This window comes from Periophthalmus magnuspinnatus, chromosome 24, assembly GCF_009829125.3.
Source record: "Periophthalmus magnuspinnatus isolate fPerMag1 chromosome 24, fPerMag1.2.pri, whole genome shotgun sequence".
In the NCBI taxonomy this organism is placed as follows: Eukaryota; Metazoa; Chordata; class Actinopteri; order Gobiiformes; family Gobiidae; genus Periophthalmus; species Periophthalmus magnuspinnatus.
In genome coordinates, this window is record NC_047149.1 from 19,278 (window position 1) to 44,835 (window position 25,558).

Below are 25,558 nucleotides of genomic sequence, written 5' to 3' on the forward strand. Positions count from 1 at the left end.
AACCTCCTCTTCTCCTCTCTTCCTCTCCAACTTTCTTCCTCTTCTCTTCCTCCTCAACTATCCTCTCCTGACTCCTCTCCTCCTCTCACTCTATCATGTTGTTTCAGTTCGTCCGTTCACAGAGAGAGTGAGGGAGCTGCGTTTGCACCGAGATGATTTTGAGATCCTCAAAGTGATTGGGAGAGGAGCTTTTGGAGAGGTGAGTCCTGCTCCAGGTTTCATCCAGGTCTAGTCCAGGTTTGGTCCAGGTCTAGAGATGGATATTTTTTTGCTGCTGCTCATACCTGTGACCTCCTCTCTCCTTGTCTCCTCTCCTCTCTTCTTGTCCCTTCTCTCCTCCCCTCCTCTCCTCTCCTTGTCTACTCTGTCCTACCTCCTTATTTCCTTGTCTCCTTTCCTCAGGTTGCCGTGGTGAAGTTGAAAAACACAGAGAGAGTCTTTGCCATGAAAATCCTCAACAAGTGGGAGATGTTAAAGAGAGCTGAGGTGAGTACTGCACAAGTGCTACTACTGCAATCACTATTACTACTCAACAAGTGGGAGATGTTAAAGAGAGCTGTACTACATAAATACTACTACTTCAAATACTGCAAATGCTACAAATAGAAATACTACTACTGCATTTTTAAATATATGTTAATAGTGTGTAGTGCAGTATTTGTATGAGTAAAAGTACTTGTATGTGAGTACTTGTACTGCAGTACTTGTATGTGAGTAAAAGTACTTGTATGTGACTAAAAGTATTTGTATTTGAGTAAAAGTAAAAGTACTGCAATACTTTAACAGTATATTTGTACTCACAGACGGCGTGTTTTAAAGAGGAGCGCGATGTTCTGGTCAAAGGCGACTCTCAGTGGATCACAGCTCTGCACTACGCCTTTCAGGATGACAACTATCTGGTACTACTACTACTACTATTACTAATAGTACTACTAATACTACTGCTACTACTGCACTACGGCTTTCTGGACAACTATCTGGTACTATTACTACTACTGCTACTACTACTACAACTGCTACTACTACTACTACTACTACTAATACTAATACTAATACTACTGCTGCACTACACCTTTCATGATGAGAACTATCTGGTACTATTAGTACAACTACTACTACTAGTAATACTATTAATACTAATACTACTACTGCACTACGCCTTTTAAGATGACAACTACTGACTACTGACTGACTACAATTACAACTACTGCTACTACTACAGCTATTACTAATACTACTACTAATACTACTGCTACTATTGCATTACACCTTTCTGGACAACTATCTGGTACTATTACTACTACTACTACTGCTACAACTGCTACTGCTGCTACCACTACAACTGCTACTACTACTACTACTAATACTAATACTAATACTACTGCACTACGCATTTAAGGACGACAACTATCTGGCACTACTAATACTACTACTACTGCTGCTACTGCTGCTGCTACAGCTGCTACTGCTGCTAACACTACAACTGCTACTACTACTACTACTAATACTAACACTACTACACTACGCGTTTAAGGATGACAACTATCTGGTGCTACTAATACTACTATTAATACTAATACTACTATTACAAATACTACTACTATTGCACTATGCCTTTCAGGATGACAACTATCTGGTACTACTACTACTACTGCTAGTACTACTACTACTACTCTAGTACTACTACTACTACTACTACAACTACTACTACTACTACTACTACTACTACTACTACTACTACTACTATTACTACTACTACTACTATTACTAATAGTACCAGATAGTTGTCCAGAAAGGCGTAGTATTAGTAGTACTATTACTACTGCTACTACTACTGCTCCTACTGCTACAACTGCTACTGCTACTACCACTGCAACTGCTACTACTAATACTAATACTACTACTACAACTGCTTCTGCTGCTACCACTGCAACTGCTACTACTGCAACTACTAATACTAATACTACTACTACAACTGCTACTGCTGCTACCACTGCAACTGCTACTACTGCTACTACTAATACTAATACTACTACTACAACTGCTACTGCTGCTACCACTACTTCTACTCTTACTACTCCCACAGGTACTACTACAACTACTACTACTACTATTACTACTACTACTACTACTATTGGTACTATTGCTACTTCTACTACTACTTCTACTCCTACTACTCCACTGTTACTACCACTACTACTATTATAACTACTACTGCTACTACTACTACTACTATAATAATACTATTACTACTACCACTACTACTACTACTACTGCTACTACAAATACAACTACCATTGCACTGTGCTTTTCAGGATGACAACTACCTTGTACTATACTCCTCGTCTCCTCCTCCTCCTCTTTCCCCCTCTCCTCTTCCTCCCTCCTCCTCTCTAATCTCCTCTCCTGTTTTCCCCCCCTCCTCTCCTTCTCCTCTCTTTTTTTTTTATACTTTATTTTTATTGGGGGTTTTATAAGTATTTTAGAACAACAAACAAAAAAACAAAACAAAAAAAACAAAACAAAACAGCAGACCACAAAAACAATACAGAGCATCCAGGAAAAAGTATAGAAACAATGCACAGTTATTCCATTAACATGATCATATAACTAGTTTTTCAATATAACAAGTCCATTTCTCCCAATATCTTTTACATTTGTCAACAGAAAGTCTCAGTGAAAAGGTCAGTCTCTCCATGTCATAGATCTCAGTGACAACTTGAATCCAGTCAGTGAGTGTAGGTTTGTCCTTACACAACCATTTGCGAGTTATGGCCTTCTTCGCTCCAGCTAGTAGTATTGACAAAAGATATTTATCGGATCTTAGCATCCCATGTGGAAGTTTACTCAAATAGACTTCAGTGAATCCCCATGTCAAGCCAGGCCCAAATATATCTTGGATTACTCTTATCACCGATGTCCAGTAGTGGGCGATCTTGTCACAGTTCCAAAAAATATGGAAATGTCCAGCTCTGTCATTGCCACAGTCTCTCCAGCATTGTGCTTTGCCTGGGTCATTACAATGTTTGCTCCTAATATAAGGTGTTACAAAAAAACGCACCATATTTTTCCACATAAATTCCCTCCAAAGTCCTGAACTTGAGGTAGTCATAGTAGTTTTACAGATATTTGACCAGTCATCCTCCGATATTTTAACCCCAGCGTCCTTTTCCCATGCCTCCTTAATACATGTAGTGGAAATATTTCTCGCTGCTTGCAAACATTTATAAATTGTGGTTATTTGTTTCTTGGGTGTGTTGCCTTTACAAGCTTCTAGAAAAAATTTCACCAGATCACTTTCTTCTTTAGTAAATTTAATTTCTCTATCAAAATAGTGTCTTAGCTGAAAATATCTAAAGAGGTCATGTTTGTCCAAATTATGCGCGACTGAGAGTTCCATGTAACTTTTCAAAACACCATTGTTTGATTTAGTCCAATAACCAGTGATACCCCGCCATGACCACTGTTGAAACCCATTATCTGTCCGTGCCGGTAGAAACTCTGAATCAAAAGCCGGCCAGCGCAGTAATCTGGCATTTCTTTCTATGTTTTTGTTTTTAAGTATTTTATTCCATATATTTATTGGTACTTTTATCCAGACAGGCAACAGGTTTGAGTCTAAGTACTTTTTAAGAAGAGACTGATCACCGAGCATGGGCTGAAGAGGCACATCAAAGTATGACTGGTCAATCTCTTTCCATTTAGCCTCACAGCAAGGATCGCACCAATTTATCAGAACTCGTAGCTGAGCTGCTTTATAGTATCCCTCTAACCATGGTAGGGCTAGTCCACCCTCCTCTCTTCGTAACTGTAATATTTGAAACTTTATTCTTGGTTTTTTATTTCCCCAAATAAAATTTGAGATCATTCTATTCCACTCATTGAATTGCTTGGAGGGTATCTCAACTGACAGTGCCTGGAAAAGGTAAAGAAACCTTGGCAAGAGGTTCATTTTTATTATGTCAATCCTATTATACATATTCATTGGCAACAGGGACCATTGCTGTAAATCCGCTTTAATGTTAGTGGTTAGAGTAGTATAATTTTCTTCAAAGATTAATGATAAATCCTTTGGTATATGTACTCCCAAGTATTTGATGCTTTTATTCTTCCAATTAAAATTTGTCATCTTGCGAATCTCAGGAGAGGGCAAATAATTAAAAGAGATTATTTGGGTTTTCTGTAGATTCAGTTTGTAACCAGAATATGTACCAAAGTCTCGCAACAAGGACAAAAGATTAGGTAAACTGACCTTGGGGTTAGATAATGTTAAAAGGACATCATCTGCGTATAAACAAGCTTTGTGTATGGTGTCTCCTACAGTAATCCCTGAAATATCTGTATGTTCTCTGATAGCCTGAGCCAAAGGCTCAATAAAAAGTGCAAACAGGGTTGCGCTGAGGGGGCATCCCTGACGACAGCCTCTCTCTAAATGTAATGAGTCAGACAAGTCCCCATTGATTTTGATCCTGGCAGATGGGGAATCATATAAAGATTTTATACATCTAATTATTTTACTGTTAAAACCGAACCTGTTCAGGACCAAATAAAGATATTCCCAACCGACAGAATCAAATGCTTTTTCAGCATCAAGACTAACTGCTATAGATTCTATGTTTTTCATTTTATTAATGAGATGTAAAGCGCGTCTAATATCATCATGAGTCTGTCTATTGCGGACAAATCCAGATTGATCAGTGTCTGTCAATTCTGGAACAATAGCCTCGAGCCGCTGAGCTAGTATCGTGGCAAATATTCGATAATCAATATTTAAAATTGATATTGGACGATAAGAGCTGCATAGAATTCTGTCTTTACCTGGTTTATGGATCACTGAAATCACTGCTCTTTTCCAAGATGGTGGTATCTCCCCGCCCCTTAAAACATGATTAAAGCAAACCCTAAGTGGCGGAAGTATTAAATGTCGAAAATGTTTATACCACTCAGCTGGATAACCATCTTCTCCGGCCATTTTGTTGGTTTTCAACTTTGAGATGGCTTTACTAATTTCTTCATCTGTTATTTCCCGATTTAACCTCTCGTTTTGTTCAGTTCCTATGGATGGTAAATCAAGTGAAGAAAGAAAATGATTAATAGCTTCAACATTTGCAGAGTGGGGTTGGGTATACAATTGTTCATAATATGCCACAAAGGAATTCTGTATGTCTTTTAGATCATGACATATATTGTCATCAAGAGGGCTCTTCATTTTATGTATAAAGCTTTCGGCCTGTTGTTTACGTATCCTCCAAGCAAGAAGTTTCTTAGATTTAGGACCATTTTCATAATAATTTTGCTTTATAAATTTTGACTTCTTTTCTATTTGATCCTCATACAGTTTGTTCAAAATTTGTTTTGTTTCGTTGATCTTTATTAGGATATCATTGTTTTTGTTTTGCATGTGTTCCTTTTCTAAAATCTTCAGTTTGTCAGATACATGTTTCATGTAACTTTCCTTTTGCCTTTTCTTAAAAGAGGACCACATAATCAATTTACCTCTAAGTACAGCCTTTAGCGCATCCCACACTACACTGGGAGAAATATCATTAATACTATTATGATCCATATAATCTTTCAGTTCCTTCTCTACAAAGTCATTGAACTTATCATCTTTTAGGAAACTTGTGTTAAGTCTCCATAGAGTTTCTTTACGATCATTATCCAAATGGAGGGTCAAGCACACCCCTGCATGGTCAGATACATCTCTGACACCTATTTCGCAATTAACAATTCTATGTCTGTCAGACGTCAACATAAAAAAATAATCTAATCTTGAATATACCTGATGGGAGTGTGAGAAAAAAGTATAACTCTTATCTGATTGATGCAAGTTTCTCCATACATCCATCATTCCTAGTTCCTTAAGCATTTTCTTAACCAATATTGCTTCTGGTTGGGTTTTTTTCATTTTACTGGAGGAATCTATAAAAGGGTTAAGACAGACATTCCAATCCCCTCCACTTATAAGTACACCTGATATTTCTGTTGCAATAAGATCAAAAATCTTCTTAATCGTGCATTCGTCTTTGCCTGGAGGTCTATACACGTTTAACAGAGTCACTTCTTTATTGTCTATATATCCTTTAACTAAGATATAATGTCCTTCCTTGTCACTAACCTGAGATGTGTACTGAAAGTTCACTCTATTTGGTAGTAGGATGGCAACTCCTCTAGAATGACCATTTATAAATGAGGAGTAGTACATATTTTTAAACCCCATTTTGCTTATCTTTTCGTGCTCTGTGGCAGAGAGATGAGTTTCCTGCCAAAATATTATATCATATTTTCCTCTTTTCATTTTAGCAATGACTTTAGCCCTTTTAATGGGGTTATGAAGACCATTTACATTGAGAGTGATAACTGTATACTGTTGTCTACCCGCCATCAAGAGAAAGGTACAAACTAAACATAGAAATCTGTAGATGCTCTGAAAAACACACATGGGTCTGCAAAATAAAAAAACAAGAACATACCAGAACATGGAACATACGTGACCTCCAAAAGTGAAGTATAAGTCCACCTTCAAAGTTGGGAGGGGAATCCCTGGGAAAACAGGGAATCCCTCGCAGTGCTGCCACCCTCCATCTACTATCCATCGTGGTGGCGCAAGGTGGGGAAGCAATTTCCCCGACGGCCAATCAGATATGGTGATTCAGTTAGCGGTGCGCAGGTGTAATATTGCTTGCACTGCTATACCACGCAGAAGCTTGCCTTGAATCACACGGTGCCTCTTTTAAACACCTTCAACTTTTCCTGGATGCTTCTCGTCAGCTCTTCTCTGTTCCAACCCTTTGTTACACGCGCGGATTTCCACGTAGGTCTCCTCTGTCTGGGAGAGGGAGCCGGGTGCGTTGCGTCCTCCGCTTCTGCCTGCAAAAGCCCTCTTTTCTTTAAGTCGTCCGTGGCTTCCTCCACGTTGTTATAAACCACGGTGTCATTGCCTCCGTCGTAAAATACGCGGAGTCTGGCTGGGTAAAGAGTTTGGAAGCGATATTCTTTTTCTTTGAGCATTTTCCTGACGGGGTTGTAGGCTTTACGTTTAAGAAGCAGATCACTGGGGTAGTCTTGGTCAAAATATATACGCCTTCCATTAAACTGAATATCCCCTTTGCTCCAAGCAGAGCGGAGAACCTTCTCTTTCATCTTGTATTCCAAAAAACATATTACGATAGATCTGGGGTTAGCGCTCGGCGGCGGTCTGGGCCCCAGAGAACGGTGACATCGCTGTATGGCTAAAGGAGCGTCAGCGAGGGAGAGCTCAGATTTAAGAAAATCTTCTGTAAACATTTGAATATTGGTCCCCTCCGCCCCCTCAACAATCCCATGAATTCGGATATTATTTCTGCGGGAGCGGGCTTCTAGGTCTGATAGTTGTCTTTGGAGTTCCAGTTGTAGCTGTAGAGAGTGCTTCAGAGCGTCTTTGACGTCAACATTGAACTCCTCCATGTCGGCTACTCTCTGCTCGGCCTCGCCGACTCTCTGTGTGACATGTTTTAAGTCCGCATTAAAACTGTCCACACGTTTTCCAATTTCTTCTCTAAAGCCAGCCATTTCAGTCTTTACCATGTCAAGTCTGTCGTTAAGTTCCTTCTTTATATCATTTTGGACGTTTCTCAGCTCTGCTATAATGTTAGCTTGAATAGCATCCATGGTCACGTTTGCTGTTAGCTTGTTAGCCGCGGCAGCCTTCGCGGATAAAGAGTCCTCTTCGTTTGCAATGTCCTGCAGATTTGCTCTAGTCTTCCTTTTATTGCCCCCTGACAACTTTTATTTCTAATTATGATACTTTTACCGGGGAAATAGTGGGCCGTCGGGGAGCTAAGAAATTATGCTGCCAATTGCTCCCTCGCCATCCCGGAAGTCCTCCTTCTCCTCTCTAACCTCCTTATTCTCTCTTCAGTATATGGTGATGGACTACTACCTTCAGAGGAGATCTTCTGACTCTCTCCTCTGCTCTTCTCCTCCTATCTTCCTCCTCTCTAACCTCTCCCTCTCTTCAGTACTTGGTGATGAACTACTACTTTCGGAGGAGATCTTCTGACTCTCTTCTCCTTCCCCTCTCTCCTCATCTCTTCTCCCCTCCTCCTGTCTAACCTCCTCTCTCCTCCTCCTCTCCTTTCCTCCTCTCTTTTCCTCTTTTCCTCTCTTTCTCCTCCTCCACTCTTCTCCTCCTCTCTAATCTTCACTCTTCTCTCCTCTTCTCTAACCTTCTCTCTCCTCCTTCTCCTCTCCTCCTCTCTCTCCTTCTTTTTCCTTTTCTCCTCCTCTCCAACCACCTCTCTTTTTCTTCAGTACCTGATGATGGACTTTTACATTGGAGGAGATCTTCTGACTCTCTCCTCTCCACTCCTCCTCTCCTCCTCCTTTCTAATCTCGTCTCTCTCTTCAGTACCTGTTGATGGACTACTACTTTGGAGAATATTTTCTGACTCTCCTCCTCTTCTCTGCTCCTCTCCTCCTCTTCTCCTCCTTCTCTCCTCTTCTTTCAGGATCAGGTGATGGACTACTACATTGGAACAGATCTTCTGACTCTCTTCTCCTCTTTCTCTCCTCTTCTCTAACCTCCTTTCGTTCTCTTCTCCTCCTCCTCTCTAACCTCCTCTCCTCTCTCTTCAGTACTTGGTGATGGACTACTACGTTGGAGGAGATCTTCTGACTCTTCTGTCTAAGTTTGAGGATCGTCTTCCAGAGGAAATGGCAAAGTTCTATGTAGCTGAGATGGTCCTGGCCATTCACTCCATCCACCAGCAGGGCTATGTGCACAGGTGAGACAGCTCCACCTCCTCCAACTCCCTAACCCTGCCCCCTGACCACATCCACCAGCAGGGCTACGTGCACAGGTGAGACAACTCCACCCCTCTCTAAATCCCTAACCCTGCCCCCTGACCCCATCGACCAGCAGGGCTACGCACACAGGTGAGACCGCTCCACCCCCTCTAACTCCCTAACCCCGCCCCCGCCGCTGGGTGTGTTATAATAAAATGTAAATGTTTTCAGAGACATAAAACCGGACAACGTCCTGCTGGACGTGAACGGACACATCCGATTGGCAGATTTTGGATCCTGTCTGAGAATGCTGGAGGACGGAACGGTGAGAACCCTAGTTTAGTCCTGTGTGGTCTTGGTTTAGTCCTGGTTCCTGGTCTAGTCCCGGTCTAGTCCTGGTTTAGTTCTGGTCTCTGAATCAGTCCAGGTCTAGTCCAGGTCTAGTCACGGTCTAGTCCTGGTCTCTGGCTCAGTCCTGGCCTAGTCCTGGTCTCTGGGTCAGTCCTGGCCTAGTCCTGGTCTCTGGCTCAGTTCTGGCCTAGTCCTGGTCTCTGGCTCAGTCCTGGTCTAGTCCTGGTCTCTGGCTCAGTCCTGGTCTAGTCCTGGTCTAGTCCCGGTCTCTAGCTCAGTCCCATCTGTCCTCAGGTCCAGTCCTCGGTGGCAGTGGGGACTCCAGACTATATTTCTCCTGAGATCCTTCAGGCAATGGAGGCGGGCCGGGGACGCTATGGGCCCGAGTGCGACTGGTGGTCTCTGGGTGTGTGCGTGTACGAGATGCTCTATGGAGAGACGCCATTTTATGCCGAGTCACTGCTCGAGACCTACGGCAAAATCATGAACCATCAGGTACCACCAGACCCGACCCTGACCCGGTACCACCAAACCTTGACTCTTTATTTCTTTTAAACAAAAATAAAAGACCAAACTGATCCAGATGTATTGTGTATTTTTACAGAATCGACAGAAGTTTAATTTTGTTTTGTAGTTTTGTTAAAATGGAAGTTCAAACATTCTGAGACTTTCTGCCCAAATACGATAGTAAAAAGTAATTACATGATACATCCAACCAGAATATCGACTCAAACGATATTTGGAATTCAATATCTGATCCAGATAATTTTTCAGTATCAAAACCTGCTTTAAACAGGGTCAGATCCTCCTGTAGACCTACTTGACCTCCTCTGTTCAGACATCCTGTAGTCGAGTTGAGATTCTGGTTAAACCTCCTGGTCTCTTTTTTGGGTCTTGTTTCTGGGTCTCTGGTCCCGTGGCTCTTGGCCCAGTTCGGTCTAAATCTCGAGCAGGGCCAGTCTCTCTGGACCCTGGTCTGGTTCTGATCTGGGTCTGGGCTTAAACAGTCTCAATAACAAAAGTGGGAGAATAGGACAGGTGTTTAAAGCTGTGTTCTTTAACATTCCTCAACACTCAAGCCCATTTCAGCGGCTGCATCCTTCGAAGAACCCAGCCAACGAAGGCTGCTCCTCCGTGTAGCCTCTGTGGACCACAAAGGTGATTAAAATGGTTAAGCTTTAGTGTTCAAATAGTCGGACCATGAGCCCGAGATATTATAATAAATCTCATCCAAATCTTATGACTAAATACACAAAAATTAAAACTAGTGTAACTTCTATAAATATAACTAATTTGACAACATTCTTGTAATAAAATATCCCAAATGACCTTAAAGTTTCAACTAAATTATTTGAAGTAGGATTTTGATATTGACAAGGGAATACATAAATGGTAAAGGTGCATTAGGTAAATTTATAAAGAAACATCTCTCTTTGAGTTAAGGTGGTTTATTATACAATCAGGAAGGAGGAAGGAACTTCTGGAATAATATGAGTCAATCATTTATTAGAGGCAAATAACTGTCACATCTCGCAATGAATTCAGTATAGACATAAACATAATTAAAACACAAATTATCTAGTGGTTGTCATGGACAAATTGTATTTTGGTCTTTAAAACATTCTGCTTCTTGTCACATACTTCAAATGTGAAGTATAAATCTATTTTCTGTAACTGGAACATTACCATAGTACACTTCCTCAATGATAAAACTATTTAGGTGTTCTTCAGCTAAGATTAAGAGAAACTACCTTTACTCTATATTAAATGAAATATTTTTTAACTCCTACAAGAAATTAGAAGTTAAACCTAAACTTTACGCACACACTACACTATTAGGGCACATGAGGGACAGCAGCACACAGCATGGGCCTTAATGGAACCATAGATGACCCACAGGTCTTCTGCAGAACCACCTCCTTCTCAGTGACTCTGGGCAGGGGACAGTGCACTTAGATCTCTCCATATGTTGCAAAATGTGGTAGTTTCCTCCTTGTAGCTTTATGAAGTACTCTGTGGGCTTCCTTTCTTCTAACAGTAAAAACATGATTAGTGTTTGTTGAGCTTGTGCGGGTGGTTGAGCGTTACTGGCTAGATATATTCGGCCCCACCTCCACACACAGCATGGGTTCTGAAACCCAACTCCTTGAGAGGGGTGCCCGTGGGGAGGGGGATAGGGATAATTTAACGTTCTAATGTTCTTTCTGTTCTCTTCAGGACCGCCTGGTCTTCCCCGCTCACGTCTCCGATGTCTCAGACTCAGCTCGGGACCTAATCCAGCGTCTGCTCTGTCCTCGAGAGTCCAGACTGGGACTCGGGGGAATCCAGGACTTCAAAGTGAGTATGACACATTTTTACTTCATCTGGAGATTAAACCTGATGTAAATATACATCATAATTTTACACAAATCAAGAAGGTGTTTGTGAAAAGATGAAAAATATGTTGAAAATGACAGAAAGTAGAGAGTTCTATTTAAGAGTCCCACATTGATGATAGCACACTAATGATGTCACACTGATGACATCACACTGGGAGAATTCTCTTTAAAAGTTTGACGCAATTTACATGAGAAATACATTTTTCTGAGACATTAAACACGATTCCAACAAAATAAAGGTGTTTCCTTATATTTTTATTTGTCAGATAATAATCCCTGTGACATTAGAGTAGTTTGGGGCCAGTGTGCCACATGGTTGCTAGGTAACAGTTATGGAATTATCTAGTGTGATGTCAAGATTTCTAACCAGGAACTAACATGTTAAACCTCAAAACTTAAACCAAGCTGGGAAAAGAATGTTCAGTAAAATCTTTAAAATAACAATATTAAGTATGTTTGTAGTCTAGTCTAACCCATCTCATTAAGGAGCACACGTTTTTCTCTGGTATCGACTGGGACCGAATCCGGATCATGGCGGCTCCGTACATCCCAGAAGTCTCCTCCCCCACGGACACATCCAATTTCGACGTAGATGATGAGACGCTCAAGAACCCCGTAAGACATGAACTGGACCTGGACTGGACCAGGATTAGACCTGCACTAGAACTCCACTGGATTGGGACTAGACCAGGACTGGATCAGGACTAGACCTGGATGCGACTTGGACGAGACTTGGATGATACTTGGACGAGTCTGGGACTAGACTGGAGACGACATGAGGACAAGCTGGGAATAGGACTAGACCTGGTTTAGGCCTGGTTTAGGCCCGGTTTAGGCCCGGTTTAGTCCTTCTTTAGTAAATGTTTAGTCTTGGTCTAGACCTTGTTTCTAAAGTGTCTCTCTTCAGGAGGTGTTGGCTCCGGTGACTCTCAGCAGTTTCTCGGGTCAGCAGCTTCCATTCGTGGGCTTCACCTACACCTGTCCGAGCGGACGTGGCCTGAGCCCTGCAGATGTGACAGGTGCGACGGGTGAGGGCATGTCCCAGGGGGTGGAGCTCGAGCAAAAGATAAAAAAACTGGAGCGAGAGAAGCAGGAGCTGCACCAGAAACTCTCAGGTCAGAATCTGAGACACTCAAACAAAGATGTGTTGACATTCACATTTGATAGTTTTGGCATATTTCCATATTGTGCTCTTCTGCTTCTGTGAACAGCTGTAGATTAAATCTCAATCCACTCTTTCTATTCAAAGAGGGATTGTTCTTTTTCACAAAAATGGCTTCCTTCACTCCCCTTGCAAACCAAATGATGGTGTCTTATGAAGCGGAGCAGAAACGTCTCAATCGCAAGATCATTGTCCAGATGACCATCACTGAGCCTTCACAATATACACATGGATACAGCGTTGCTTCTGTTTCATATTTATTTCTGTTTCATATTTATTTGTTTCTGTCTCATGTTTGTTTTTGTCTCATACTTGTCGGAGACTAATGAAAGTTCGTACCACACCCTTCATGTGACTCTGAGTAAGAAAGTCTATGGGGACCACACCCTAACATTGATGTGAAGGTGGCCATTTTGCATCCAATTATACAAAATCTAGCACTCATAATTTAACAAACTTAAACCAAACTTAAATTTAGGATTTTTATCCGGCAGACTCCAAACTGAGGCAGCATCAGGACATGGGGAGTGAAAACTTGTTAAAAGAATTTACATAAGTGTCAGGGTATGGTCATAATGAGCTCTTAATGAAGCGGCCATTTTGAAAAAAAGCGACTTTTTCCCCACGCTTTGAACCCTGCGGCCTATACAACAGTGCAGCTTATTTATAGAATTTTACTGGATAACGGCCACCGGGGGGGCGCTCTCTAGCTGTAAACGTAAAAGTGAGACAGATGTGGGGAAAGATTCTGCTCTGAAGAATTCACAAGTTTTGATTTTGAACGATCATTTTGCACATCATGAAATGGATATGATGCCGTTTTTAAGATAAAGAAGGAAATAGAGCAGGGGTTGGCCTTCTACACGTGGCAGATAAATATGGCGAAAATAACTTAAGTGCATAAAAAAATACAACTCACCAAACCGCTGCATCAGTGGGAGCTCTGCGCTGATTATGTGATTATGTCTACTCTGCTCCGCAGTTTCTTTAAAAAAAAACAACAACAAAAAAACTCTAAAAGCGTATCGTTTAATCCCAGGTGCTTATTCTCCATGTGCCAAAGCAGTTTTGAAGGTTTCATTGCCTCATTTGCTTTTCCCGCATATTACACAGAGCGGACTGCGCGTGAGAGTCACCTGTAGCGACAAATCCAGATTTTAAGTAGGCATTGTCTGTTAAATTGATCTTTCTTTTTCTTGGAGGTCGTAGTCTCCTCTTCTGGCTCCTCAGTTGTCCTTTTCCCCTTTGTTAAAAGCTCTCCAAAGACTTTTGTTTTGACTCGCTTGTGGCTCTACTTTTGGGCGACGTGTCTGATGTGTTATACGTGATACGTCATCGCGGAGACAAGAGCAGATAATATACTTGCTACTACATCAAATAGATTTCTGTGGCGATTTCCAGCAGGATTTTCATGATACATCTACGGACGAGCTTATTAGTGTGTCATTAGGGACGGGCCAAAGTTGCTCCTGACCCCTGTGCGCACAGCGTCTGAAAATCAGGGCTCTTTACGCAGGACTGTGAGCTGTGTCTGTGTCTGTGAGACGTGAGACGTGAGACGTGAGCGGTGTTTGTTTTGAACATTGTTCCGCGAGTGTGACGCTTATTTTGAGCAACGAAAAATAAGAAAATATAATTTTATTTAAGATCTTCCAATTTAAACTACAATAAAAAAGAGCTAACACAAATAAAATACACTTCAATTAAATACTTAAAATTTATTTTCCCAAGCCACGCAGAACCGCAGTATGAGGCTGAAAGAGGCACATACGGCTCCGGAGCCGCGGGTTGCCGACCCCTGAAATAGAGCTACTGCACGTAAGCTCGGCATCAATGAATCCAACTTGGTCAATGTAAAAAGACAACAAAAGTTTTCAGAGGAAATAAAAGCAGATTTTCCGTGTTGGTGCAGCTTTATTTTCTAAACCTGCAGATGTGTTCATCCCGTGTTGTTGTCGTGTTGGTGCCAATTTTCAGGCACAGTTTTTAAAAAAGCTTGTCGGTGCACCGTCTTTCTGTGTAAATATCTCATGTTACAATATGAAAACCTGCGGCTTATATTCAGGTGCGGCTTATATATGTACAAAATTGATTTTCTTTTCAAATTTAGCTGGTGTGGCTTATATTGAGGTATAGTCCGAAATTTACGGTAATTCTGTAACTTTTGCAAACTTCAGGTTCAGTAATGTAACGCTCTCCAGCACCCCCTGCAAAGTCATAATCCAATTTGGTACACTTATTCTTTTTTTTCACCTTGAGCAAAAAATTCTATGGGGATCACACCCTATCTCCCAACTGAAGGTGGCCATTTTGAATCAAAATATGTAGATGGCCAAAATCTAGACCTCGTACTTTAACAAACTTGTCCTAGGGTTTCTAGGGGACTCCAAACTGAAGCAGCAACATCAGGACATATCTGAGATCAAAAGGTTTAAAGAATTTGAATACTGTAAGTCTCAGAGGGGGGTCATGATGAGCTCTCAACAAAGCGGATTATTTTGAAATTCCTGTAATTTTTGCAAACGTCATCGGATTCAAGACAAACTCAATGTAGCGTTCAAGCATTTTGTTGAGATGGACAAAATGATGTTTGGATTAAAATTCTATCTTTAAAAATGGCTCTCCAGCACACCCTACAAAGTTACAATGGGCCTTAAACATTTACCTCTTGTGTGAGACTGCAAATATTGAATCACAAGTCAAGCTAATGTTGATATGCAGTGGTCGCAGTTTTAATTCTTTTTTGTTCCTGTCTCGTGTTTGGTTCTGTTTCATGTTTCTTTCTGTTTCATGCTTATTTGTTCCTGTCTCATGTTTGTTTGTTTCTGTCTCATGTGTGTTTGTTTCTGTCTCATGTTTTTTGTTTCTGTCTCATGTTTGTTTCTGTTTAATGTTTGTTTCTGTTCCATGTTTGTTTATTTCTGTCTCATGTTTGTTTCTGTTTCATGTTTGTTTCTGTTCCATGTTTGTTTATTTCTGTCTCATGTTTGTTTCTGTTTCATGTTTGTTTCTGTTTCATGTTTGTTTCTGTCTCATGTTTTATTATTTCTGTTTCATGTTTGTTTGTTTGTTTTTATGTTGCAGAATTTTCTCAATCTCAGACTCAAGCTGGAACTTTGTCTCGAGAGATAAAAAAACTCAACGAAGAAATTGAACGCCTCAAGAAGAAACTCTCAGGTCAGACCCACGCTCTGATTGGTCCATTTAAACCCCTTCTCTCTCTGATTGGTTTAAACCCTTAATCTACTCTGATTGGTCCGTTTAAACCTGTTGCAGACTCTGATAGGCTGGAGAAGCAGCTGGAGGAGGTGGTCTCTCTGCGTCAGGATGAAAGCTCCACTGCCAAGCTACGAGCCCTTGAGCGACAGGTGAAGAGTCTGAAGCAGGAAAAAGAAGACACGCACAAGGTATGGACAATACAGGTGAACGGCAAGTGAATGACAGGTAAACCACAGGCAAATGACAGGAGGGCACGTAAAATAGTCATGTGCAGGTCAGGCTTTTTTTCCTTCCTCTGGTCCCACATTTCTGATTATGTAATGACCTGCCAGCTGCAGTGTTCTTTCAAACCAGAACCAGCTGTAGTGTTCTCTCAAAACATGAACCAGCTGCAGTGTTCTCTCAAAAAATGAACCAGCTGCAGTGTTCTTTCAAACCAGAACCAGCTGTAGTGTTCTCTCAAAACATGAACCAGCTGCAGTGTTCTCTCAAAAAATGAACCAGCTGCAGTGTTCTTTCAAACCAGAACCAGCTGCAGTGTTCTTTCAAACCAGAACCAGCTGTAGTGTTCTCTCAAAACATGAACCAGCTGCAGTGTTCTCTCAAAACATGAACCAGCTGCAGTGTTCTCTCAAAAAATGAACCAGCTGCAGTGTTCTCTCAAAACATGAACCAGCTGCAGTGTTCTCTCAAAAAATGAACCAGCTGCAGTGTTCTCTCAAAACATGAACCAGCTGCAGTGTTCTCTCAAAAAATGAACCAGCTGTAGTGTTCTCGCCAAACAGATTCAGCTGCAGTGTTCTCTCAAAACATGAACCAGCTGCAGTGTTCTCTCAAAACATGAACCAGCTGCAGTGTTCTCAAAATATGTGACCAGCTGCTGTGTTCTCTCAAAACATGAACCAGCTGCAGTGTTCTCTCAAAAAATGAACCAGCTGTAGTGTTCTCGCCAAACAGATTCAGCTGCAGTGTTCTCTCAAAACATGAACCAGCTGCAGTGTTCTCAAAATATGTGACCAGCTGCTGTGTTCTCTCAAAACATGAACCAGCTGCAGTGTTCTCTTAAAACAAAACCAGCTGCAATGTTCTCTTAAAATAGAACCAGCTGCCATGTTATTTTAAAACAGAAGTAGCTGCAGTGTTCTCTTAAAACAAAAGAATAAATGGCCTTATTAAAAACAATACTCTATCAAGACCAGCAAATCCATGTAGCTACCAACACCAAAACAATTAAATAAATAAGCAACAAAAAGACTAAATAAACAACTAAATAAATACTTCTCTGAACAGAACCAGCTACCATGCTATTTCAAAACTGAACCAGCCGGCATGTTATTTCACAACAGAACTAGCTGCAGTGTTCTCTTAAAACAACTGAATAAAAGGCCTTATTAAAAACAATAGTCTATTAGGGCCAACAAATTCATGTATCTACTTAGGGTCTTATTCTGCACAGCCAACACCAAAATAATTCAGTAAACAAAACAAGTAAATAAATAAACAACTAAATACATAGTTCTCCCAGAACAGAAACAGCTGCAGAGTTCTTTCAAAACAGAACCAGCTGCAGTGTTGTCTCAAAACATGAACCAGCTGCAGTGTTGTCTCAAAACATGAACCAGCTGCAGTGTTGTCTCAAAACATGAACCAGCTGCAGTGTTGTCTCAAAACAGAACCAGCTGCAGTGTTGTCTCAAAACATGAACCAGCTGCAGTGTTGTCTCAAAACATGAACCAGCTGCAGTGTTCTCTTAAAACAGAACACTGCACATTAAATAGCCTAAATCTGTAGGTAAATTAATCAAGGCTGTTTTAAACATTTAAACACAAGTGTAAATTTTAGGCCTTATACTGAACTGAAACATTTATTTTGGTACAGATCAACATTTACTTAGCGCTAACTCTGAGCAAAAACAGAATTGCAGCCACATTGCCAGGATTCACTTGGACTCTTGCTCCCAACCTGCGGAGTGCTATTTCACCTGGACTTCAGCTCTCAAACCTGCAGAGCGCTATTTCAACTGGACTCCAGCATCTGATGGAGCTCTATTTCACCTGGACTCCTGGAACTCAACATGCACTTGCTGGGAGCTTTTTTGAGATATGTCAGAATGTTTTCGCATTTATCATCATTACATCCCTCACGTCTTGTATGTATGCTAGAGTGTCTTTTTTGAGGTCAGATGCCGGAGTAGCCTTTTTGAGGTCAAATGCTGAAGTGTCTTCTTTGAGGTCAGGTGCTGGAGTGTCTTCTTTCAGGTCAGATTCTGGAGTGTCTCTTTGAGGTCAGATGTGGGTTTAAGATTGATATTCATGACAAGGGCTATGGTATCCCCCGTCACTTACAAATATTACTCTGGATCTATGCCAAAATGATGCAGCTCCATCACTATGGTGAAGCTTGTGCAGTGATCAACACTTGACTCTCCAGTCTTCATTAATGTAGTGTCCAGTAAACAAGGTGTCGGCTCATCTATGAGCCTCCTCAGTCCACACAATGTCATTTATCTCATTCTTTTCTGTGACTTTGACCCTGTCACAAATTGCTTATCTAAACACTTTGATCAAATATAATCAAACATAGGCCAATATAGTAAGACACAGATGTTTATCTTCCTCTCCTCCCCTGCTCCCTGCTCTGCTCTCCTCCTCTGCTCCTCTCCTCTGTTCCCCTGACCCTCTTCCCTGTTCTTCTCTGCTCCTCTCCTCTGACCCTTTTCTTCTCTCCTCTGTTCCTCTGACCCTCTTCTCCCCTCCTCTTCTCTGACCCTCTTCTACTTTCCTCTTCTTCACTTCTCTGCTCCTCTGACCCTTTCCTTTGCTCCATAGCAGTTGCAGGAGGCGTTGGATCGTCTCCGTGCTCAGAATAAGGAATTGAGAGAAGCTCATAAACTGCGTAAACAGGCTGTGTCCGAGCTCTCAGATCTGTCCGAGACCTTGGACCAACTTCGGACCAACGAGAAGAGACTGAACCGGACCATCAGGGACCAACAGGAACAGGTCCAGAGTCTGCAGAGAGGAGCCGAGGAGAGCCGCTGCCTCCAGGCACGCATCAGAGAGGTCAGGACTAGACATGGAGTAGACCAGGACTAAACCAAGACTAAACCAGGGCTAGACAAGGTCTAGACAAGGACTGAACTAGGACTAAACCTATGACTAAACCAGGACTAAAGCAGGACTAAACCAAGACTGGGTCAGGACTAGACCAAGACTGGGTCAGGACTAAACCAGGAATGAACCAGGACTAAACTAGGACTAGATAAGCACTGGGTCAGGACTAAACCAAGACTAGACCAGGACTAAACCAGGACTATTTTTTGTTGATGCATTTCTGTTGTGTTGCAGCTGGAGGCACTGTTGGACGAGGCACGCTCTGAGGCTCAGAAAGAAAAGAAGCTCCGAGAGAACAGCGAAGCATTCGGACGAGAACTGCAGAGCACCAAGGTACAAGTACTTACAAAGTACTATAAAGTACTATGAAGTACTATAAAGTACTACAAAATACTGTGAAGTACTACAAAGTACTACTACTAATACTAAAGTACCATGGCACTACGGAGTAATACGAGCACTAGTACTACTATTAATACTACAGCACCAAGGTACTACGAACACCATAAAGCATTAATGCTACTAAGTACTAATACTACAAAGTACTAATACAGCTCTGAGCTCCACAGTGCAAAGGTTCAAAGAGTACAGAGTATTACTACTGTGAACAGTACGACTAATAACCCTGAGTACAACTATAAGAGCCCAGAGATACACAGCACCAAGGCACAAATACTACAGTACTACAGAGTACTACTACAAAGTACTACTGTGATACTAGCATGGATTTTTCTAACTCTGATAGGCTTATTCCTACTTCTCTCTCCCATAGTGCCTTAACCTTCCCAATTGAGTTGGACTTATGATTGGTCATAAATTTATATAGAAATGAAATAAGTTTCTTCTTATTATTACCATCATATGCATTTTTAAGTACTCTTAACAGATCCCTGTTTGCCTCTGACACCATATGAATCTTTGAGTCTATGTAATGCCATATTTGCAAGTATCGGTAAAAATCTTACTTTTCCAAATTATATTTTTGTCTCAGTATTTCAAAACTAACCAATTTGCCATCTTTAATCAACTTGCTTAGTACTGGTAGTCCCCTGGTAGACCACATTTTGAATTGTGAATCTAATCTATTTGGTAAAAAATCAGCATCATTAACATACCACTTCAAAACTGTGATGTCTGTATCCAATTTGTACTTTTTCACTACATTTTTCCACACAGAGAGAGTGTACCCAACCCATGGATTACCCACCCGATCTATATATGTTTGTATATGTGGGTCTGCCAAGGTCGATTGTATTGGGACAGAGAAGGTTTTCTCCTCAATACTTTTCCATTGGGCATTGGGTATGATACACCACATCAGTTAATGACAGGCTTCATCTGTGCTGCCCTGCAATAATTCCTTAGGGGTGGCAAACCACATCCTCCTTTATCTTTAGCCAATTGTAAAGTTTTGAAGCTGACTTTAGGTCTCTGTCCTTCCCATACATATCGTGATATCATTTTGTCCAATTCATTAAATGTATTTTTATCAATATGTATAGGAAGGGTCTGAAACAAATAAAACATTCTTGGCAGAACATTCATTGATCCCCTATTTTATAGAGTAAAATAGGGGATCAAATTCCATCGTTTCATATCTTCAATTTTTTTTAATGTAAAGGGACATACAGTAGTTGCTTTCAAATAATTTAGTTTGGTCCTTTGGTATGTTATTACCCAGGTATTTTAAGGGTTCAGCCTGCCACATCATTGGATATTTAGTAAGTATTTCCACTGGTGGGTTATAATTGAGGAAAAATTAGTTTTATTCATGTTAATTTTATATTTGGATAGTTTAGCATATTGTTCACACACTTGCACCAGTTTAGGTAGGAAGTTTGTAGGTTGTCCTAAATAAATTAAAATGTCATCAGCATAACAAGCTAGTTTATGCTCCTTCCCTTTGATAGTTATACCCTTGATATGTTGGTCCTGTCTTATGGTCTGGGCCAGAGGTTCTAAATATAATGCGAACAGAAGTGGAGACCAAGTACATCCATGTCTATGTCCTCTTTGCAGTGTAAAACTATCAGACATATGTAGAGTTAGAGTTCTGCGTATGTTATCATGCGTCTGGCGGTCTCTTATAAATCCAGTTTGGTCGTTATGTATCAGCATGGGTAAAAATTCCTCCATTCATCTGGTCATTATAGAGGTGGACAGTCTGTAGTTGATATTAAGAACTGATATTGGCCTGTATGATGCACATTCTGTTTTATCTTTACCTTCTTTAGGTAAGGCATTAATTATAGCCTCCTTCCAACTTGGGGGTGTTTGTGCTTTTTTAATACCCAATTGAGTGTGGGGAGTATTATAGGGATCAACTAATTTTTCAATTCCTTGTACCATTCAGCTGTATAGTCATCTGAGCCCGGCGACTTATTAGATTTGAGTCGGCTAATGGCATTCTTAAGTTCCACCTCTATAGCTGTTGTCATTTTTCCATTGTTGTCATTTTTCCATTTTGCTCTTCATTCAAAATTAGTAGATCCAATGAGTTCAGTAAGTCATCAGTATCTGTTTTATTTCCTCCAGGGACTTTAGAATATAATGTTTTGTAATATACTTCAAATGCTTCATGAATTTTCCTGAATTTTGTGACAATTTTTGTAGTTTTGGGGTGTTTGATTCTAGTTATTGTGTTATCAGCAATTTTCTTTTTTAATTTCCATGCTAGTATTTTCATTGATTTTGATCCACTTTCATAATATTTCTGTTTCAGAAACATTAGTTTCTTTTTAATCTCCTGTGTGGTCAAACTATTTATTTTAGTTCTAACATTTTTTAATTCCTTCTAATTGTTTGGTAAAGGGGTCTGTTTATGTTTATTTTCCAGTTTTTTTAATTTGTTGGTCCTCCATCTTATTATTATTTTTTTTCTTATAAGAGTTAGAGCTATAATTTTACCTCTTATGACAGCTTTTAGTGTGTCTCAGAGTATTGGAGGTTAGACTTCTCCATTATCATTTATATCGAAAAAATCCTTTATTTCCTTCTTAATTTTTCTTTCTTAAAGTTGATATCTTTAAACAGATATGAGTTTAATTTCCAAGTAGTGGCTTTGGGACTCAAATTTAAATTGACCAATAGATACAAAGGTGCATGATCACTCACATCTATTGTTTCCATCTCACAAGTTTGAATTTTATCTTTTATCTTTTCCAAAAGTTATAAAATAATTAATTCTGGTATAAAGAGAATGTGGAGTAGTCATGCCTCGTGGGGAAAAATCAATCAGACCAACCTCTTCAAAAAGAGAGGAGACTCTTCTTATATAAGGTGTTTGATAAAGTTACCTTTCTATTAGAGCTATCAAGTTCTGGTCGTAGACGGATGTTTAGGTCCCCACCACATATTAGAAACCCTCGAGTTTCTGTTACTATAACATTAATAATTTTTTAAAAGAAACTCAAGTCACTCCCATGCGGTGCATAAACATTCATGAATGTGACCGGATTCCCATCTATACTACCCCATACTAATACAAACCTCCCCTCTTTATCTTTCATTTCAAATGATTTTTCAAAGTTCAGCTTTTTTTTTTAAACAAACACACGCACTTCAAAATGTAAACAAACACACACTGGAAACTAAAAACACACTGTACATGATTATGACTGTGTGACAGTCATTCTGCAACAGTTGCTCAGTTTTTAGAGCTTTGGTCCTCCAACCTTCGGGTTGGTTCGAGTCCCACTCGGACCAACTTCTGTCATTGTGTCCTTAGCTCTGTCATTGTGTCCTTAGTTCTGTCATTGTGTCCTTAGGCAAGACACTTCGCCCAAGTGGTGTATGCCTGTATGATTGGTGGTGGTCGGGGGGGCGCAGATTGGCATTAGCTAATGCTAATGATTACACATAATCAGAATCAGAATCCTTTTATTGGCATTGTCCGTGAACACAGTTCACAAACTAGGAACTTCGGTGATAAAGTGCAACATAAAACACACTGAATAAATACAAATCAGGGCATGCACGAAGTTAAAAAAAGATATGCTTAAAAAATCAAATCAAATACTTAAAGGTAGAAAATATATAAAACAGCAGCATCAGAACAACAGTGCAAACATGACTTATTAAAGTGACTGGTATTATAAAGTGTCCAGTTTAGTGCAAATATTATAAAGTGTTCATGAGACAAACAGCAGAGGGGAAGAAACTGTTCTTATGACGAGAGGTTCTGGTCCCAATGGACCGTAGCCTCCTGCCAGAGGGAAGTGGCTCAAATAGTCCATGTCCAAGGTGAGAAGTGTCAGCTGCTATACGGCCTGCTCGCCCCAGAGTCCTGGAGATGTACAGGTCCTGTAGACATGGAAGGCTGCAGCCAATCACCTTTTCAGCAGAGTGCACAATGCACTGCAGTCTCTGTCTGTCCCTGGCAGTGGCCCCAGCGAACCACACAGTGATGGAGGAGGTGAGGATGGACTCAATGATGGAAGTGTAAAACTTCACCATCATTTTTTATTTTATTTTATTTATTTAGAAAAGGGACAGTGCATATTAATGACCATAAGATACATATGTAAATATGCCAGATTTTAGCCACAGGCTAGTTTCCATCTGTTGTCCCTGGACAGGTTGATGGTCACATTTAACATAAAATACCACATACACAAAATACAGTCAAATACAGAAAAAGGACAGAAGCCAAGTCAAAAACATAAACTCAGGAGGGTTACTACAACTTTTAAAGTGCTGTGTGTATTGCACAAGTCCTAAAGTGCTGTGTTTATTGCACGAGTTCTAAAGTGCAAAGTGTATTGCACGAGTTCTAAAGTGCTAAGTGTATTGCACAAGTTCTAAAGTGCTAAGTGTATTGCACGAGTTCTAAAGTGCTAAGTGTATTGCACGAGTTCTAAAGTGCTAAGTGTATTGCACGAGTTCTAAAGTGCTAAGTGTATTGCACGAGTTCTAAAGTGCTAAGTGTATTGCACGAGTTCTAAAGTGCTAGGTGTATTGCACAAGTTCTAAAGTGCAAAGTGTATTGCACATAACCTAAAGTGCAAGGTGTATTGTACAAGTCCTATAAGTCGAGTATTTTATGTAAAGCTAAAACTGAGTAACTATGAATTGTGTTCACATGTTTGTGTTGATCTAAGCCACTCCTTTAAATACCTTTTAAATGTAGTAAAAGTGGGTGCCTCCCTTACAAAAGTGGGAAGACTGTTCCACTGTACACAACCTTTAAATGACAGAACATTTTGACCAAAAGTAGTTCTTCTCACAGGAACCTCACAGTCACCCCTGCTTGTGGCTCTGGTTGTTCGTGATGCAGTTTTGTATTTAATGTGTTCTTTTAGAGGCGGTGGTGCCAGCCCATGTAAGCACTTGTATATTAGACAGGCATTTTTAAATTTAATAAAGTTTTCAAAGTTCAACAAGTTATATTTTGAAAGGATATTACAATGATGGTAAGTGAAAGGTTTTTTGTCTAGAATTTTCAAAGCTTTTTTATATAAAGCTTCTATTGGTTTTAGGATTGTCACACCTGTAAGAGACCAGCTTGTTATGCAATAGCTTACATGGGAAAAGATCATACAGTGCAGAAACATCATAGCAGCTTCATCAGTCAGAGCTCTTCTTATTTGATTAAAATTAGAGATGTTAAAATTAAGTCTTTGAGATATCATTTTAACATGTTTTTTAAAGGACAGTGTGGAATCCAACATCTGGACTGGCAGCTTGCGTTTCCTCAGCTGCCGCATGTAGAACATCCTGTGCTGGGCTTTCTTGATGAGGGAGCTGATGGTCAGCTCCCACTTGAGATCCTGGGTGATGCAGGTGCCCAGGAAGTGGAAAGAGTCAACAGTGGTGATGGGGGAGTCCGTCAGGGTGAGGGGAGGCAGGATACACATTTGACTGGGAGTACTGGTGGGTAAACAGCTTATCCCAGAGAGAAACAATAAATTTCAGCTTGAAGCTACACTGTGCTTTCATTCCGCAACCTTCCCTGTCCGAGCCCTCATAGACTTCGGAGCTGAGGAGGATTTTATTGACCAGCAGGTGGCCGAGCAGTCGGGAATCAGGCTGGAGCCACTTGAACCCCCTTAATGGGCGACTGTTAGCTACCGTGACACACATTACGGAACCTATCAGCCTAGTTTTGTCCAGCAATCATCACGAGTCTCGTCGTTTCCATGTCATCTCCACCCTGTAAGAAATGTTCGTTTCTGGTGCAAGCATCAAAGAGGACTAAGAGACTGAAGTATAAGTCAGAAGGGTTTAATGAGTTCCTCACAGGTAAAGTGAGCAATGAAGCACTGGACTCTCAGGAAAGATAGGAAGAGAGAGAGTCCTGAGATTTTGTGTTTACACCTTTTATATGGTCTTCCAGTGCCTGGGTGTGTGTGTGCGCGAGTCCTGAGATGTTTGTGTTTACAGCTTTTATATGGTCTTCCAGTGCCTGGGTGTGTGCGCGTGAGGCGGGACCTCTTCTCGTCAGCATGTGGTCACACGTCAAAAACCTTTTGGCATAATCAAACAATGTGTGTTTTTAAATCAAACAATCTCATTGTTTTATGACCCTCTCAGGGTGGGGGCCACACAGTCCTTGGTGAACAGGGCTACAGATA

General features: G+C 40.7%; 1 protein-coding gene across 2 annotated transcripts in view; it reads left to right on the forward strand.

The window, feature by feature from the left end:
* Positions 1-25,558, forward strand: part of LOC117392634 (serine/threonine-protein kinase MRCK beta-like) — a 73,929-nt gene that overhangs the window by 1,319 nt on the left and 47,052 nt on the right. The window contains exons 3-15 of one of the 2 annotated variants that reach the window (XM_033990747.2): positions 108-199; positions 403-486; positions 804-899; positions 8,617-8,765; positions 8,998-9,091; positions 9,412-9,612; positions 11,335-11,454; positions 11,982-12,110; positions 12,403-12,610; positions 15,742-15,834; positions 15,934-16,064; positions 18,705-18,935; positions 19,221-19,319. In XM_033990747.2, coding sequence (XP_033846638.1) covers positions 108-199; positions 403-486; positions 804-899; positions 8,617-8,765; positions 8,998-9,091; positions 9,412-9,612; positions 11,335-11,454; positions 11,982-12,110; positions 12,403-12,610; positions 15,742-15,834; positions 15,934-16,064; positions 18,705-18,935; positions 19,221-19,319 — 1,727 coding nt within the window. The remainder of the gene's footprint in view (positions 1-107; positions 200-402; positions 487-803; positions 900-8,616; positions 8,766-8,997; positions 9,092-9,411; positions 9,613-11,334; positions 11,455-11,981; positions 12,111-12,402; positions 12,611-15,741; positions 15,835-15,933; positions 16,065-18,704; positions 18,936-19,220; positions 19,320-25,558) is intronic. The other variant, XM_055232184.1, reaches the window with a different exon arrangement.